The following is a 13,763-nucleotide window of genomic DNA, read 5'->3' as shown; positions in this document are numbered from 1 at the left end:
ATGGAGGCAATGTCAGAAGAGAGGAAGTGAGGAAGCCAGGAAGCAAAGTTGTCAATGAATTTGGAGGCAATGCCGGGGGGGGGGGGGGTAAATGACAGCTACTCTAAGATGGACCAGTTGGAGGAGGCGTATAGCATGGACCTGAAATGTAGAAAATGTAAGGGACGCTTCTGGTGGTATGAGTTGGTAGAAGTAACTAGAGGGTAAAAGAACCCCAATACCACCCCCATGGCGACCCCCAGGACGGGATGTGTGTGTGAATGTGAGGCCCACAGCAGAGAGAGCAGCAGGAGAAGTAGTGTCAGAGGGCGCAATCCAAGTTTCAGTAATGCCTAGTAGGTGCATGGAGTTGGAAATGAAAAGGTCATGAGTGGGGACCAGTTTGTTGCAAACAGATCTGGCATTCCAGAGGGCACAGGATAGGGGGTATGAGTTTGTGGGAGAGATGTGAATGAGATGATCAGGGTTGCTGTAGCGATGAGGAGAGATTAACTTTGAGGGCAGGGATGATGAGAGAGTAGTGATGGTGCGGGTGCCTGAGCTAGGAGGGGAAACTGCAGGAGGTGGGCAGGGAGGGAGGTCAGTGTGATGTGGATGGGGGTGTGGGAAGGTGACAGGGAAGGGGGGTAGGTGACAGGAAGGATGGGGGGGAGGTGACAGGGAAGGATGGGAGGGAGGTGGCAGGGAAGGATGGGAGGGAGGTGACAGGGAAGGAAGGGAGGGAGGTGACAGGGAAAGGAGGGAGCAGGGCTGAGTTGTGGGGTAGCAGGACCATGGGGCAGAGATGAGTGAAAGTGGGGTAACAGGAAAGGAGGGGAAAGGAAATAGAGGGATGGAGGGGAGACAGAGGATGGGAGAGAGGAGGAGGTGTAGGAGAATAGGGGGAAGGATAAAGGTGTGAACAGGGGGCAAGATACATGATTAGGTAGACACTGAGTGATGTGGGGAGTAGAAGAAAACCTTGACATAGTGTTAAGTAGGTAAATAGGTTGAGGGAAAGTGGAAGTACTGTAGGAGAGGAGACTGTAAGGGAATCAGCAGAAGAATTGCAGAAATGTAGATGAGAAAAGCAGTGTCGGCTCAATGGGTGTAGATTTAGCTTGAAGTGAATCAAAAGCGTAGATAAAGTGGGTGCAGAAATGTATTTGGGCTGTAAGAAATGAGAGGATTGTGAGAGGGTGAAAAAGCAATGGTAATCCTGCAAGGTTTTTTAGGTGTTTGAAGGTAACACTGCATTGGTGCAACTGTGCATAAAAAACAAATTTCAAAAATACAGATACAAGCATTTGTTGGTGAAAAGGATGTTTTTTGAAATGTCCAAGTTAGGCAGTTCCGTGCTATTTAATCAGATGTAACAATCAGGAGGTGAGTGATATGAAGAGTAAGTGACTGACATTTGTTATTAGTTCTTCAGTTTTCTATGTTTTGGTAGATTGGTGTGCCTCTGTTTTCATTCTTTTTCACTTCGATTGAACGCTGATGGAGCGTTGCTGTTATGTGTCAATTTTATCACCCTTTGAAAAAAATGCCCACTGCGAGAATAAATGCACAGCCTACAGGAAAGAACTTCAGAGAAATACTGCAAGTGAAACCAGTGATTGGAATCTCCAACCACACCCCACACCCCACCCCCTAAAATGCATGTATGCCTATGTTGCCTCCATCCCTGAAGTAGCCAACTGTTATCCATTACCAGCAACGCAAATGCAGATGGCCTCGTCTGGTGCCACTTCCAGCTGCTGGTGCCCATGCTGCGCCCTGGGTTGGTGTGAATATGTGAATATGGTGGTAGTAGGGAGGGCAAATGTGATATGTTCCCATTCCATTCTCCCCTGGTCGTACCTGGGGGGCTGAGGGCTGGGTAACAAGCACTTCTCATATACACAGGCCCACAAAACTCATACATCAAACCTGTAGTATAGAATTGGCCTGGATGGTACAACTATGATATGAATAGTCATTACTGATTACGAATAAGCACAATAATGTGATAAAAATGGCATATTACCAATAGAGGGTGGCAGGAAAAGGTTGTTAATGTAGCGCGCCTTTGTGTGGAGATAAGGGCAGTTGATGTCTGTGCAGTCACTTGTTTCACCTTCCCACAAACAGGGGATCTCACTCTCCTGCAATAAAAACAAAAAAATCATCTTCATACAAAACTAGATTATTGTACTAAAAATGCCACACATAAATAAATAGTAGAACTTCACAACAGCCTGTATTGTTTTGCATGGTTGTGGTCATTCCGAGTTGATCGCTCGCTAGCAGTTTTTAGCAGCCGTGCAAACGCTATGCCGCCTCCCACTGGGAGTGTATTTTAGCTTAGCAGAAGTGCGAACGAAAGGATCGCAGAGCGGCGGCAAACTTTTTTTGTGCAGTTTCAGAATAGCTCAAAACCTACTCAGCGCTTGTGATCACTTCAGACTGTTCAGTTCCTGTTTTGACGTCACGAACACGCCCTGCGTTCGGCCAGCCATGCCTGCGTTTTTTCAGGCACGCCTGTGTTTTTCCAAACACTACCTGAAAACAGTCAGTTGACACCCAGAAACGCCCACTTTATGTCAATCACTCTGCGGCAAACAGTACGACTGAAATTCATAGCCTGACCTTGTGTGAAACGACATCGTTCGTTGCTATTGTACGGCGCGCGTGCGCATTGCGCCGCATACGCATGCGCAGAAGTGACTTTTTTTGCCACAGCGAACAAATACAGTTAGCGATCAACTCGGAATGACCACCGGTGTGTTTTCTGAGGGGCACTCAGTGGACATGTATCCTCTATGGGTGCAGAGTGTGTGGTGTTGGCGCCATGAACCTAGGTGCCCGTGTGCATCGCACACCCTGTACCTGTAGTTATAGATACACACATGGCCCAAGGTGGATGCCTCGCCTGGTACTTTCATGGGCAGGAAGAGCAACAAATCAAACAAGTTTTGTTAGTGTGTATCTGGTTACTCATTTGAAGTGTTTTCTTTATACAGTATGTCTTACTTTATCATCCGCAACGTAACCTACACAGTGCGCCCAAGATGGCTGCTTCTTCACCTGGTACTCTCATGTGTAGGATGAACAATACATGGGTCTGGTGATTTTGTAAGGAACATGTAGCCTGTAGCTCCACCATTATGCGTCATCTCTTTCAGGCATTGCCTATTCCATCCAGTGTAACCTAATGTATGTACTGTAATGTGATGAATAAACTTTGGAATTTATGACCCAAGATGGCTGCCTCAGCTCTGCATTCTGTTCAGGGTTTTCTGTATCTGTGTTCTATTCATGGATGCTGGAACAGGGAGGGGGGGGGGGCAGCTCACCCCTCAAATATTTCAGAGGCACCAGTCAGGAACTGGGTCGTGGGACACAGTGCAGCCGACATCTACCGTTAATACGATAGTTTCGGCAGGATGGAGATAATCCCCTTTCTGACTACTGCACCTCTTCCCTCCCCACAGCCCTTCTCGGCATGCCTATAGGGCCCTACTCCTCCCTGCACCCAGATCCAACCCCTACAGGGTGTGGCTAGTACTGTGGGCTGGCCTGTCCTCTAGGACCATTCCTGTTCCTTTATCACCTCCCACTTCATATGTTCCTCACCTCTTTCCCCTGAACTCCCCTTTGTCCTACCACTCCCTTACCTTGTCGCACCTCCTGATTTTCCCCCATTTCCAACCGGGTTCAGCTGAAAATGTACCCTGTAAAGTCTCTTTTGCCTCTTTACACAGCCTTAGCCAGGATGTGAGCAAGGAGTGATCCTGTCTCTTTGTCTACCACATAATGCCCCAGTTTTATCAAACCTTGGAGAGTGATAAATTGCATGGTGATAAAGTACCAACCAATCAGCCAGGGGTGTAACTAGAAATTTTTCTCCCCCAAGCCAAAACATTCTCTGGCGCACTCCCCCCCCCCCCCCCCCCAACTGCCACTAGTAAAGTGATGAATACGTGCGCGCCAAGGGGGCGTGGCCTTGCTGAAATGGGCATGGCTTTGCTTAAAGGGGCGCATCATTTCAGTAAAAGACTACCTTATACCCCAGTTTTGCAACCTGCACGCGCAGACGTTGCCCACCACAGGAAAAAAAATAATCCAGATTCATGCCCCTTACATTATTTGTCATTTTTCCTCCTTATAGTAATGCCCAGTACATTATACCACATGCAATGGCCCTTAGACATTATGCCACACACAATAATGCCTATTACACAATATGCCACACACAATAATGCCCATTACACAATATGCCACACACCGTAATGCCCCTAACACATTATGCCACACACCGTAATGCCTGTGACACATTATGCCACACATCACAATGCCTGTGATACATTATGCCACACACTGCAATGCCCGAGACATTATAGCACATACAATGCCTGTGATACAGTATACAACACACCGTCATGCCTGTGACACATAATGACACACACCGCAATGCCCGTTATACATTATGCCACACACTGCAATGCCCGAGACATTATAGCACATACAATGCCTGTGATACAGTATACAACACACCGTCATGCCTGTGACACATAATGACACACACCGCAATGCCCGTTATACATTATGCCACACACTGCAATACCCGAGACATTATACCACATACTGCAATGCCCGTGATATAGTATACCACACACCGGGTCCGCAATGTCCGTGACACATTATGACACATACCGCAATGTCCATGACACATTATGACACACACCACAATGTCCGTGATACATTATGCCACACACCGCAATGCCCATTACACATTAAGTCCTACAGTAAGGCTTCTAATTACTTTTAAATTACCTGCTCGTTGCCAGGGGTTTCATGCTCTTGGTTCCATGCACGGTGCCAGGGGTTTTCATGCCCAGGTTGTCATGCTCGTTGCCAAGGGTTTCATGTGCTAGGTGTTATGCTTGTTGCCAGGGGTATCATGTGCTGGGTGTCAAGCTTGTTGTCAGGGGTTTCATGCACTGGGTGTCATTGCTCATTGCTAGGGGGTAATGCTTGTTGCCAGGGATTCCATGAGTTGGGTGTCATGCTTGTTACCAGGGGGTAATGCTTGTTGCTAGGGCTGTGCCTCCATTGCCACATATGCCCCCAGTGCCAGATATTCCCCCACAGTGCGAGATAAAAATATGCCCCCATAGTGCCAGAAACACATATTCCCCCAGTGCCACATATGCCCCCAGAGTACCAGATACACATATGCCCCCAGTGCCAAATATGCCCCCCCGTGCCTCATATGCCCCCCCAGTGCCAGCTACACATATACCCCCAGTGCCAGCAACATACTCTCCCCCGCTGCTGTGCTGTCCAGTAAGGAGGGTAGTGGTATAGTCCGGGAAGGAGCCAGAGGGCACAGCGCGCGCCTCTCCTGTGTCCCTCTTGGCGGCGGGGTGTCAGTCAAATGAAGTGCAGGTCCGTGAGCCAACCAGAGCTCGTGAACCAGCAGCTGCTGATTGGCTGCTGGTCCACAAGCTCTGATTGGCTCATGAACCGGCAATTCATTTGACTGATATGTCACCACCCGCCGCCAAGAGGGACACAGGAGAGGCGCGCGCTGTGCCCTCTGGCTCATTCCCAAACTGAGTCTCTGCAGCAATCAGTGGCGGCGTGCCCCGTAGCCCTGCGCCTCCAAGCCTCCGCAGTGGCTGAGGGGGCTGTAGTTACGCCACTGCAATCAGCACCTAACTGTAATTTTTCAAACACAGCCTGTAACATGGGAATTAGGAGCTGATTGGTTGGTACTTTTTCACTGTTCTACTTATCACTCTCCAAAGCTTGATAAATCTGGGCCCAAGTCACTCACATGTTACAGTTATGTTTTTGGGGCATATTTACTGTATTATATACATTTTGTGGGAAATCAACCGAAAAATCAGGATACCCGTAAAATGTACAGTAGATTAGGCAGTGGGGTGTGTTCAAACTGAAATCTAAATGACAGTGTAAAAATAAAGCAACCAGTATTTACCCTGCACAGAGTCAATACAAGTCACCCAAATCTAACTCTCTCTGCACATGTTACATCTGCCCCCCCCCCCCCCCGCCCCCCTGCAGTGCAACATGGTTTTGCCCATAAGTGTGCTTTTTGGTTTGCTAACAAATCTGAATAACCCCCTGAGTCACCTGTGCTCAAGCATGGATATCCTTAAAACCTGTTCTGCAGTGGTGGAGTTTGGGAAATTTTGCTCTAGAAAATGCACTTTGTTAAATTCACAGTTATAATATATTATATTTATTTTGTCCCTCTTTGCATGTGTATATATACTGTATTAGAAATAAAATGCATAATGGAATTCTACTTATTTATTATTAACAGTGTGTAAGATAGGGCAGTAGATTCCGTTTCGCTTTACTTACAGGCATTACCTCTACCCAACAATGAAGGACCCAGAACCCAATAGGCTGCAATGTAGAGGTGAATCACAGTGCATCACGTCATCATGTCTTCTACACTGAGGAAGATGACAGGCTCTGGGAGGGTGACCTACTCTCCTAGGAGACCAGAGGACCTCTACAAATTTCGGAAGTCTCTCAGGCAATCGCTTACTTTATTTCTGTGTGTCTGACCTACCTTGCGTAATGGGCGTGCACAGTCTCTCTGATAAATCATGCGTTGGTAGATAACATATTTACTGAAGATGCCTGTAGGTAATGGGTCCAAGCTATTAAAAGGTAAACTCTAGGAGCATGGTAAATAGGGCAGTATGGATGGTGTAATGGTTAGCATTACTGCCTCACAGCACTGAGGTCATGGGTTCAATTCCCACCATGGCCCTAACTGTGGGGAGTTTGTATATTCTCCCCGTACTTGCGTGGGTTTCCTCCGGGTACTCCGGTTTCCTCCCACAATCCAAAAATATACTGGTAGGTTAATTGGTTCCCAACAAAAATTAACCCTAGCATGAATGTGTGTGAGTGTACATGTGATAGGGAATCTAGATTGTAAGCTCCACTGGGGCAGGGACTGATGTGAATGGGCAAATATTCTCTGAAAAGCGCTGCGGAATATGTGTGCGCTATATAAATAACTGGTAATAAATAAATAATAAATAAATAAATAGGGCATTATCCCAGTTCCCATAGATTGCTATGGAGGCTGCTTTAGCGATCGTTAAGAAGGGGACAACAGTAATTTACAGTATTGGGGCTATTTAATAATTGGGTACCACAGCAGATATCTCATTAAATATCCCGATACTGTAAATCGTAGCATTCTTGTTTTTTTTCAGACCGGAATGTTTTGTTTCGTAAATAGGCCCTATATGTGAGGCTAAGATGTAATTCTGTGGGATGTTTTTTAAAAAAAGATGATTATGACCAATCGTAAAGGTGCAACTGAGTCAATAGTAATGAATGTTACTAAATAAGTAAAGAAATAGAATTCTATGTTTCTATGACCAGATTTACTAACCACAGCAGTAAAATGCATGATTCCTGCCCCCTGGTGGACAAATATATTACACTCTGAAAATGTCCTATTTACACACATTTGCTCACTGCAACTTACCAAAGGAAGAAACGGGCAGGTACATTGGAAGGAGTCGGATATCGTGTAGATGAGCAAAGAATCCAAGATATCACTTTCCTAGAGAGGAAACAGTTTTCTTATAACCATAGGGTCCATTAAATGGAAATCGTATACTGCAAGTACTATTACTAAAACAGTTAGGTAGCAGAACTGACACTTACACTGAGTGAGCAGATGATGGGGCCTTATTCAGACCTGGTCACAAGCAGGCGTTTTTTTGCACTGCTGCGACCAGATAATCGAAGCCTACAGGGGGAGGGGGTAATCGCTGTGCATTGGTGCGAATGCATGTGCAGAGAGCAGGACAAACAAAAGTTTGTGCAGTCTCTGCACACCTCAGGACTTACTCAGTCGCCGTGATGATCCGGCCTGGAGCTGACGTCAGGAACCCTCCCTTAAAACAGCTGGACACGTCTGCGTTCTCCCGGACACTCCTTAAAAACGGTCAGTTGACACCCACAAACGGCCTCTTCCTGTCAATTTTCTTGCGATCGCTTTCTTCGTTAAATCCGTCGCTGTCCGGCGATCCCCATCGCCGGCGGCCGACACGTCTGCGCATTGCGGAGAATACGCATGCGCAGTTCAGACCCGATTGCACCGCTGCAAAAAAAGCTAGTATGCGATCGGGTCTGAATGACCCCCAATGTAAAAATGATACAAATCCTGTCTCTCTCTTGCCACCTCTAATTCTCCATCTACAAACACAATACGGCATTCATACATGACACAGGCCCGTGATTCAGAGACACGCAGTGTTGATGTTCCTCGATTGAGCGCATATGTGTGATCACAAGTGTCCGATGGTGACCCTAGGCTACCGCTAACGTCGATGGCGTGACTGATGTTGTCTTGATGTTTGAGTGTTTACAATCACCATCACAATTGCACAAACCACAGAGCCTGAAAGTTAGCATCTCAGCACCCGTACATTGCGGAAACGTTTGCATGTTTCCACAACCGCTATTGAGAAAGCGGCTGCCATCGTGGCTGCATTACCAGCCATCTATGAGCCAGACCCACACACCTTAATCTAAAGGGCCCCATACACTAGAACGATATGTCTGAGGCTGAAGTCGGAGGTGATTTCCCTTGAACTCTCCTGGGAGCTTCCCGGGAGTGGTCAGGGCCGTCTTAACAGCAGTGTGGGCCCCTGGGCACAGCAATATACTGGGGCCCCTACCCATCCTCCAGGGGGGGGGCTATCAGCGGCAGCTTTGATGTCCTGCGGGGGTAGAGGGGTTCTATCTTCCGCACAGCATGTAGGACCTGGAGCAGTAATTTCTACTAATTACCCTTTACTGCACAGATGGGGCAGGATGGAGAACACTAAACTGTAGAAGGGGGCATTGGGCTGAATGAAGGGGCCCCGGTACATAACCTCCAGGGTGGCAGGGAGTGTTTAATACACAGGGGAGGTGTGGATAGCGGAGTGGGCTTAATATTCATCATTTTCTGGTGAGACAGCAGCTTGCATGACTGTAGATATCTCAAGTTCCTGGAAAATGATTTCTTAGATTTGAATGGGATAAAAATTAGAAAGTCTCACCTGTCAGGAGGTTCTGGGGACTTGGGGATCAGAGTTCAGGAGCCAGAGCAATCCACCAATGAAAATATAAAACTGCATCCCAGGCGTGTGGAGCTGGAGCAGGGACCAGCTGCTTGAAGGCTGATATCTCTGGTTCTGGACATAGTATAGACAAGCTGCCAGTGTCCACCAAAAGTGGAGAGTCCCAGCTTTTGAAATGTACCCTCAGAAAAACTCTACATCATACAGAGCCCGAGATATCTGGCTGGCAAGAGCAATTAACAGGCTTGGATGTGGACCACTGCTTTGAAGTTGGATATCTCTGGTTCCCTATGGCCGATTTTCAAAAATTTGGTACCTCTGGAAAGAGGGGACCCTCAGCTATCAGCCTAGGGCCCTTTTACTCCTAGGGCCCTTGGGCAAGAGCCCATTGAGCCCATACGAAAAGACGGCCCTGGGAGTGGTTCCATATGATTCCAAACGATTTGGTACATTTTGCATGCGATATATTGTATGCGATCCCAGCCATGCCTGCGGGAACCGACATATCACGAGTGCAGCACTAACGATCTAGGGGAGCCGATCCGACCCTCACGGGCATCGGATCGGATAGGAAACACCTCCAAAATGACCGATTTCACCCGATATATCGGCCCGAATGCCCAATCTAGTGGGCGCACCCGGCTGGACGGAGACACTCTTAGCGTTAGGCGCACCCAGGCAGGCGCGCCTATTCACAGGCAGAGCCACAACTAGCATGGCTCCATCTGTAATTCCTCCATACTCCATGTGTCTGCACGCAAGTAGCACATTAAACAGGCTTTCTCATGTTCCACACCTCCGAACTGTCCCGATTTTTGTGAGACAGTCCCCTGCGTCTGCGTAATCCGCAGCTTACTCAGACTGCCCATCAGAACTGGTCAGCCGCATCCATGAAGTTTACATCCAACGACACAGATCCTGGGATTCCCATCATTTTGTAGAATGGTCCCATTTGCCACCCCCCACAAATGCTGCAAGTGATCAAGCAGAACTCGTTCTGTATATGCGCAGAATGGGTCCCGAGCAAAGCGCAGTTCCCCTACGATGGGATTTGTATGTAACATACTTGCTGACTTTTTGGCTGCTCTCTCCGGGAGAGAGCAGCCAAGTCGGCTCAGCAGGGGGGCGGGCTGCGGCGTGCCGTGCAGAGGGGGAACTGGGGCGTGGCGGAGGTGGGATGGGGGTGTGGCTGCGGGTACGCGTCATGTAAACCACGCCCCCACTGTGTAATGCCACTATTACCGGCATTATACAGCAGGGGGCGTGGCTATGATGACGCGATACAAGAATCGCATCATCGCCTGGCCGGACCGCCCACTTTACTCGCTAAGTGGGCGGCCGGGCAGGGGGGGACCCCTGAAATCGGGAGACTTGCCTTCTCTGCTGGGGGGCAGGGAGGGTTACCTGATTTTCGGGAGCCTCCCGGCCATTCCGGGAGGGTAGGCAAGTATGGTATGTAAACCATTGGGCTTCTGTACACATTGGAATCAAGCCCAATGTACGCAAACAGTGAGCGAATAAGAACATATTTACTAAGCTCCAATTCCCTACTATACAAACAATAATAGCTTCTGGCCAGCGACATCTGCAATAAAACATGAGGACTCCCGTGATTATGTTACCATTATCTTTTCCAATTCCAGGAGGCTTACATGTAGCTCATCGGAAGGTCCTAGAGGGAAATAAACAAACATAAGTTGATTGTAATAAGAATTGTGGGGATATCCCCAGCACCATCACCACACTCCTATTCCCCAAGTCAGACATTTCCTATATGCATATTTATGCCTAGTGCAATCATATAGAATAGATGTAAAAATAAGATACATGATAATCGTAAAGGGCCTGGCTCAGAGGCGGGACAGGGAGTGTAGCGGGGCCTGAATCTGTCCACTGATGCAGTGGGGCCTTTAAGTCTCTTGCATATTGGGGGTCATTCTGACCCATTCACACGCTGCGGCGTGAACAGGTCAGACATGTGCATGCATGGCGCTCGCAAGGCACACGCGCATCGTTGCCCAGCGACAGTCGTCACCATGCAACGACCAGAAGAAAGTGATTGCTAGCGTGATCACAAGAAGATTAACAGCAGGGAGGCGTTCCAGGGGGGATACTCACCGTTTTCCAGGCATGGAGATCCAGGCGTGTCCAGGCGTTTGGAGGACGGTTGTCTGACGTCAATTCCGGGAACTTCATCGCTGGATCCATTGCACAGGGTAAGTAACTGCAGGCGATCGGAGCCCTGAGATGCTTTCGCATGTCAATGGGCCACCCGGGGTGCGCATGGGCAGTGCGCACTCATCAAAGGGCATCATACTGCGATCGCTGCTGCAGAAATCCAGTCTGAATGACCCCCATTATCAGAAAGGCTCAGTAGCGGCTGCATAAATAGACAGAGCTGCTGCATCCACCTATGAATCAGGCTCATAAGGGTCTATTTACTAAGCCTTGGGTGGAGATAAAATGGACGGAGATAAAGTACCAGCCAATCAGCTCCTAACTGTCATTTTTCAAACCCAGCCTGTGACATGACAGGAGCTGATTGGCTGGGCATTTATCTCCGTTCACTTTATCTCCATCCAGGGCTTAGTAAATAGACCCCATAGTGTCCAACTTTATCACAGATTATATTTTTTTTAGGAACAAATTGTATTTCTAGTCTAAAGCTTCATTTTCTTTATTGCCTCTAATAATATGATAACATAGAGGGTAATTCCAAGTTGATCGCAGCAGCAAGTTTGTTAGCAGTTGGGCAAAACCATGTGCACTGCAGGGGGGGGCAGATATAACATGTGCAGAGAGAGTTAGATTTGGGTGGGTTATATTGTTTCTGTGCAGGGTAAATACTGGCTGCTGTATTTTTACACTGCAATTTAGATTGCAGATTAAACACACCACACCCAAATCTAACTCTCTCTGCACATGTTGTATCTGCCACCCCTGCAGTGCACATGGTTTTGCCCAACTGCTGACAAAATTCTTGCTGCGATCAACTTGGAATTACCCCCATAGATCAATGGTGGTCATTCCGAGTTGATCGCTAGCTGCCGTTGTTCGCAGAGCAGCGATCAGGCTAAAAATCGTCACTTCTGCGCATGCGTATGGGCACAATGCGCACGCGCGACGTACTTTCACAAAAGCCGATGCAGTTTTAAACAAGCTTTAACGACGCTTTTCAGTCGCACTGCTGGCCGCAGAGTGATTGACAGAAAGTGGGTGTTTGTGGGTGGTAACTGTCCGTTTTCGGGGAGTGTGTGTAAAAACGCAGGCGTGTCAGATAAACACGCAGGAGTGGCTGGGGGAACGTAGGCGTGGCTGGGCGAACGCAGGGCGTGTTCGTGACGTCAAAACAGGAACTAAATAGTCTGCAGTGATCGCAAGCTAGGAGTAGGTCTGGAGCTACTCTGCAGCTGCACAAAATTATTTTGTAGCCGCGCTGCGATCCTTTCGTTCGCACTTCTGCTAAGCTAAGATACACTCCCAGAGGGCGGCGGCCAAGCGTTTGCATGGCTGCTAAAAGCAGCTAGCGAGCGAACAACTCGGAATGAGGGCCAATAGCAGGAAATCTGATTGGTCTTATAAACCCTTTCCCGGGGTTTTCAGTCCTGTTCTCCTTTACAGACTTTACTAATTGCTAAATTAAAACTCAATATGGGATATTCAATTGTTTTGCGCCCTCGATCTCCCATCTAAAGTGACGGGAGATCCGAAGGCGCAATTCAGTTGTTGTTTTTTCGCCCATAAAGGTCGGGTTTGTCTGCATAAAGCAGCTAAACCCGATCAAAGTGCTGAGCGTGATCATGAAAAGTGCTATTTGGGAACCTAAATGTGTCACTTTTTGCGCATTTTAGGTTGCCACCCCCGAGGGGTGCGAGCTGAAATGCCTACACTGGCAACCATCACGCCCGAACGGAGCTACAGTTGAATAGCTCCATTTGGGTGCCATCTAGTGGCTGCTGGTGGGATTAGATTTGAATCTTGCCCAAAAAATCAAATCCAGCAGAAAATTCTCACCCAGACTGCTGTAACGGTTTCCCCTGCCTACTACAGACATGTGCTGGGACAAGGTTACTGACCCCTTTCTTTATTCTTTGGCCAGTTTTTCACAGTATGATGCTTGCCCAATATACCAGCACTGCTACCTGCATGCTTATTACCCGGGGGAATAGGATAACGTAACCTGTGGTGATGTCCAACAGGGAGGGAGAGAGAGCTCACCTTAATCTGGCTGGCGGTGACTCGGAGGCTTCCCAGCATTAAACTGCCATTCATGCTGAGATGTCGCATGCCACGCCCACTCCCTCTCTGATTGGCTGGGTGGTTCCCTGACTCACAGCCCACTGATATCAACAGCCACACACCTGATACACACTGATCCCTATACACAGGTCACACAGTGGCGTAACTACTGCCCCCGCAGCCTTCGCGGTGGCTTGGAGGCGCAGGGCTGCGGGGGGCGCCACCACTGATTTAGCGCAGATTAACATGCGGACGAGCCATCCGCATGTCAATCTGCTGTCTCCCTCCTTCCCTAGCCGCTGCTCTGAAGGAGGGACACGGAGGGCACGGCGCGCGCCTCTCCTGTGTCCCTCCTGCGTCTCTGGCAGGTATATTGAATGAAGTGCCCGCTCGTGAGCTCTGATTGGCTCACGAACCGGCACTTCATTT

General features: G+C 48.4%; 1 protein-coding gene across 13 annotated transcripts in view; it reads right to left on the bottom strand.

The window, feature by feature from the left end:
* Nucleotides 1-13,763, bottom strand: part of LOC134981001 (zinc finger CCCH domain-containing protein 11A-like) — a 144,063-nt gene that overhangs the window by 57,312 nt on the left and 72,988 nt on the right. For 8 of the 13 annotated variants that reach the window (XM_063948069.1, XM_063948074.1, XM_063948073.1 and 5 more), the window contains exons 2-4: nt 10,718-10,767; nt 7,508-7,585; nt 2,009-2,126 (exon numbers count right to left, since the gene is read on the bottom strand). In XM_063948069.1, the coding sequence (XP_063804139.1) occupies nt 2,009-2,126; nt 7,508-7,585; nt 10,718-10,767 (246 nt within the window). Of the gene's footprint in view, nt 1-2,008; nt 2,127-6,571; nt 6,643-7,507; nt 7,586-10,717; nt 10,768-13,313; nt 13,381-13,763 lie in introns of those variants that run through there. The other 5 variants (XM_063948075.1, XM_063948077.1, XM_063948076.1 and 2 more) reach the window with 5 other exon arrangements.

Source organism: Pseudophryne corroboree, chromosome 12 (genome assembly GCF_028390025.1).
Source record: "Pseudophryne corroboree isolate aPseCor3 chromosome 12, aPseCor3.hap2, whole genome shotgun sequence".
Classification (NCBI taxonomy): Eukaryota; Metazoa; Chordata; class Amphibia; order Anura; family Myobatrachidae; genus Pseudophryne; species Pseudophryne corroboree.
Note: the sequence above shows the minus strand (reverse complement) of the source record. Positions and strands in the feature narration are given on the sequence as shown.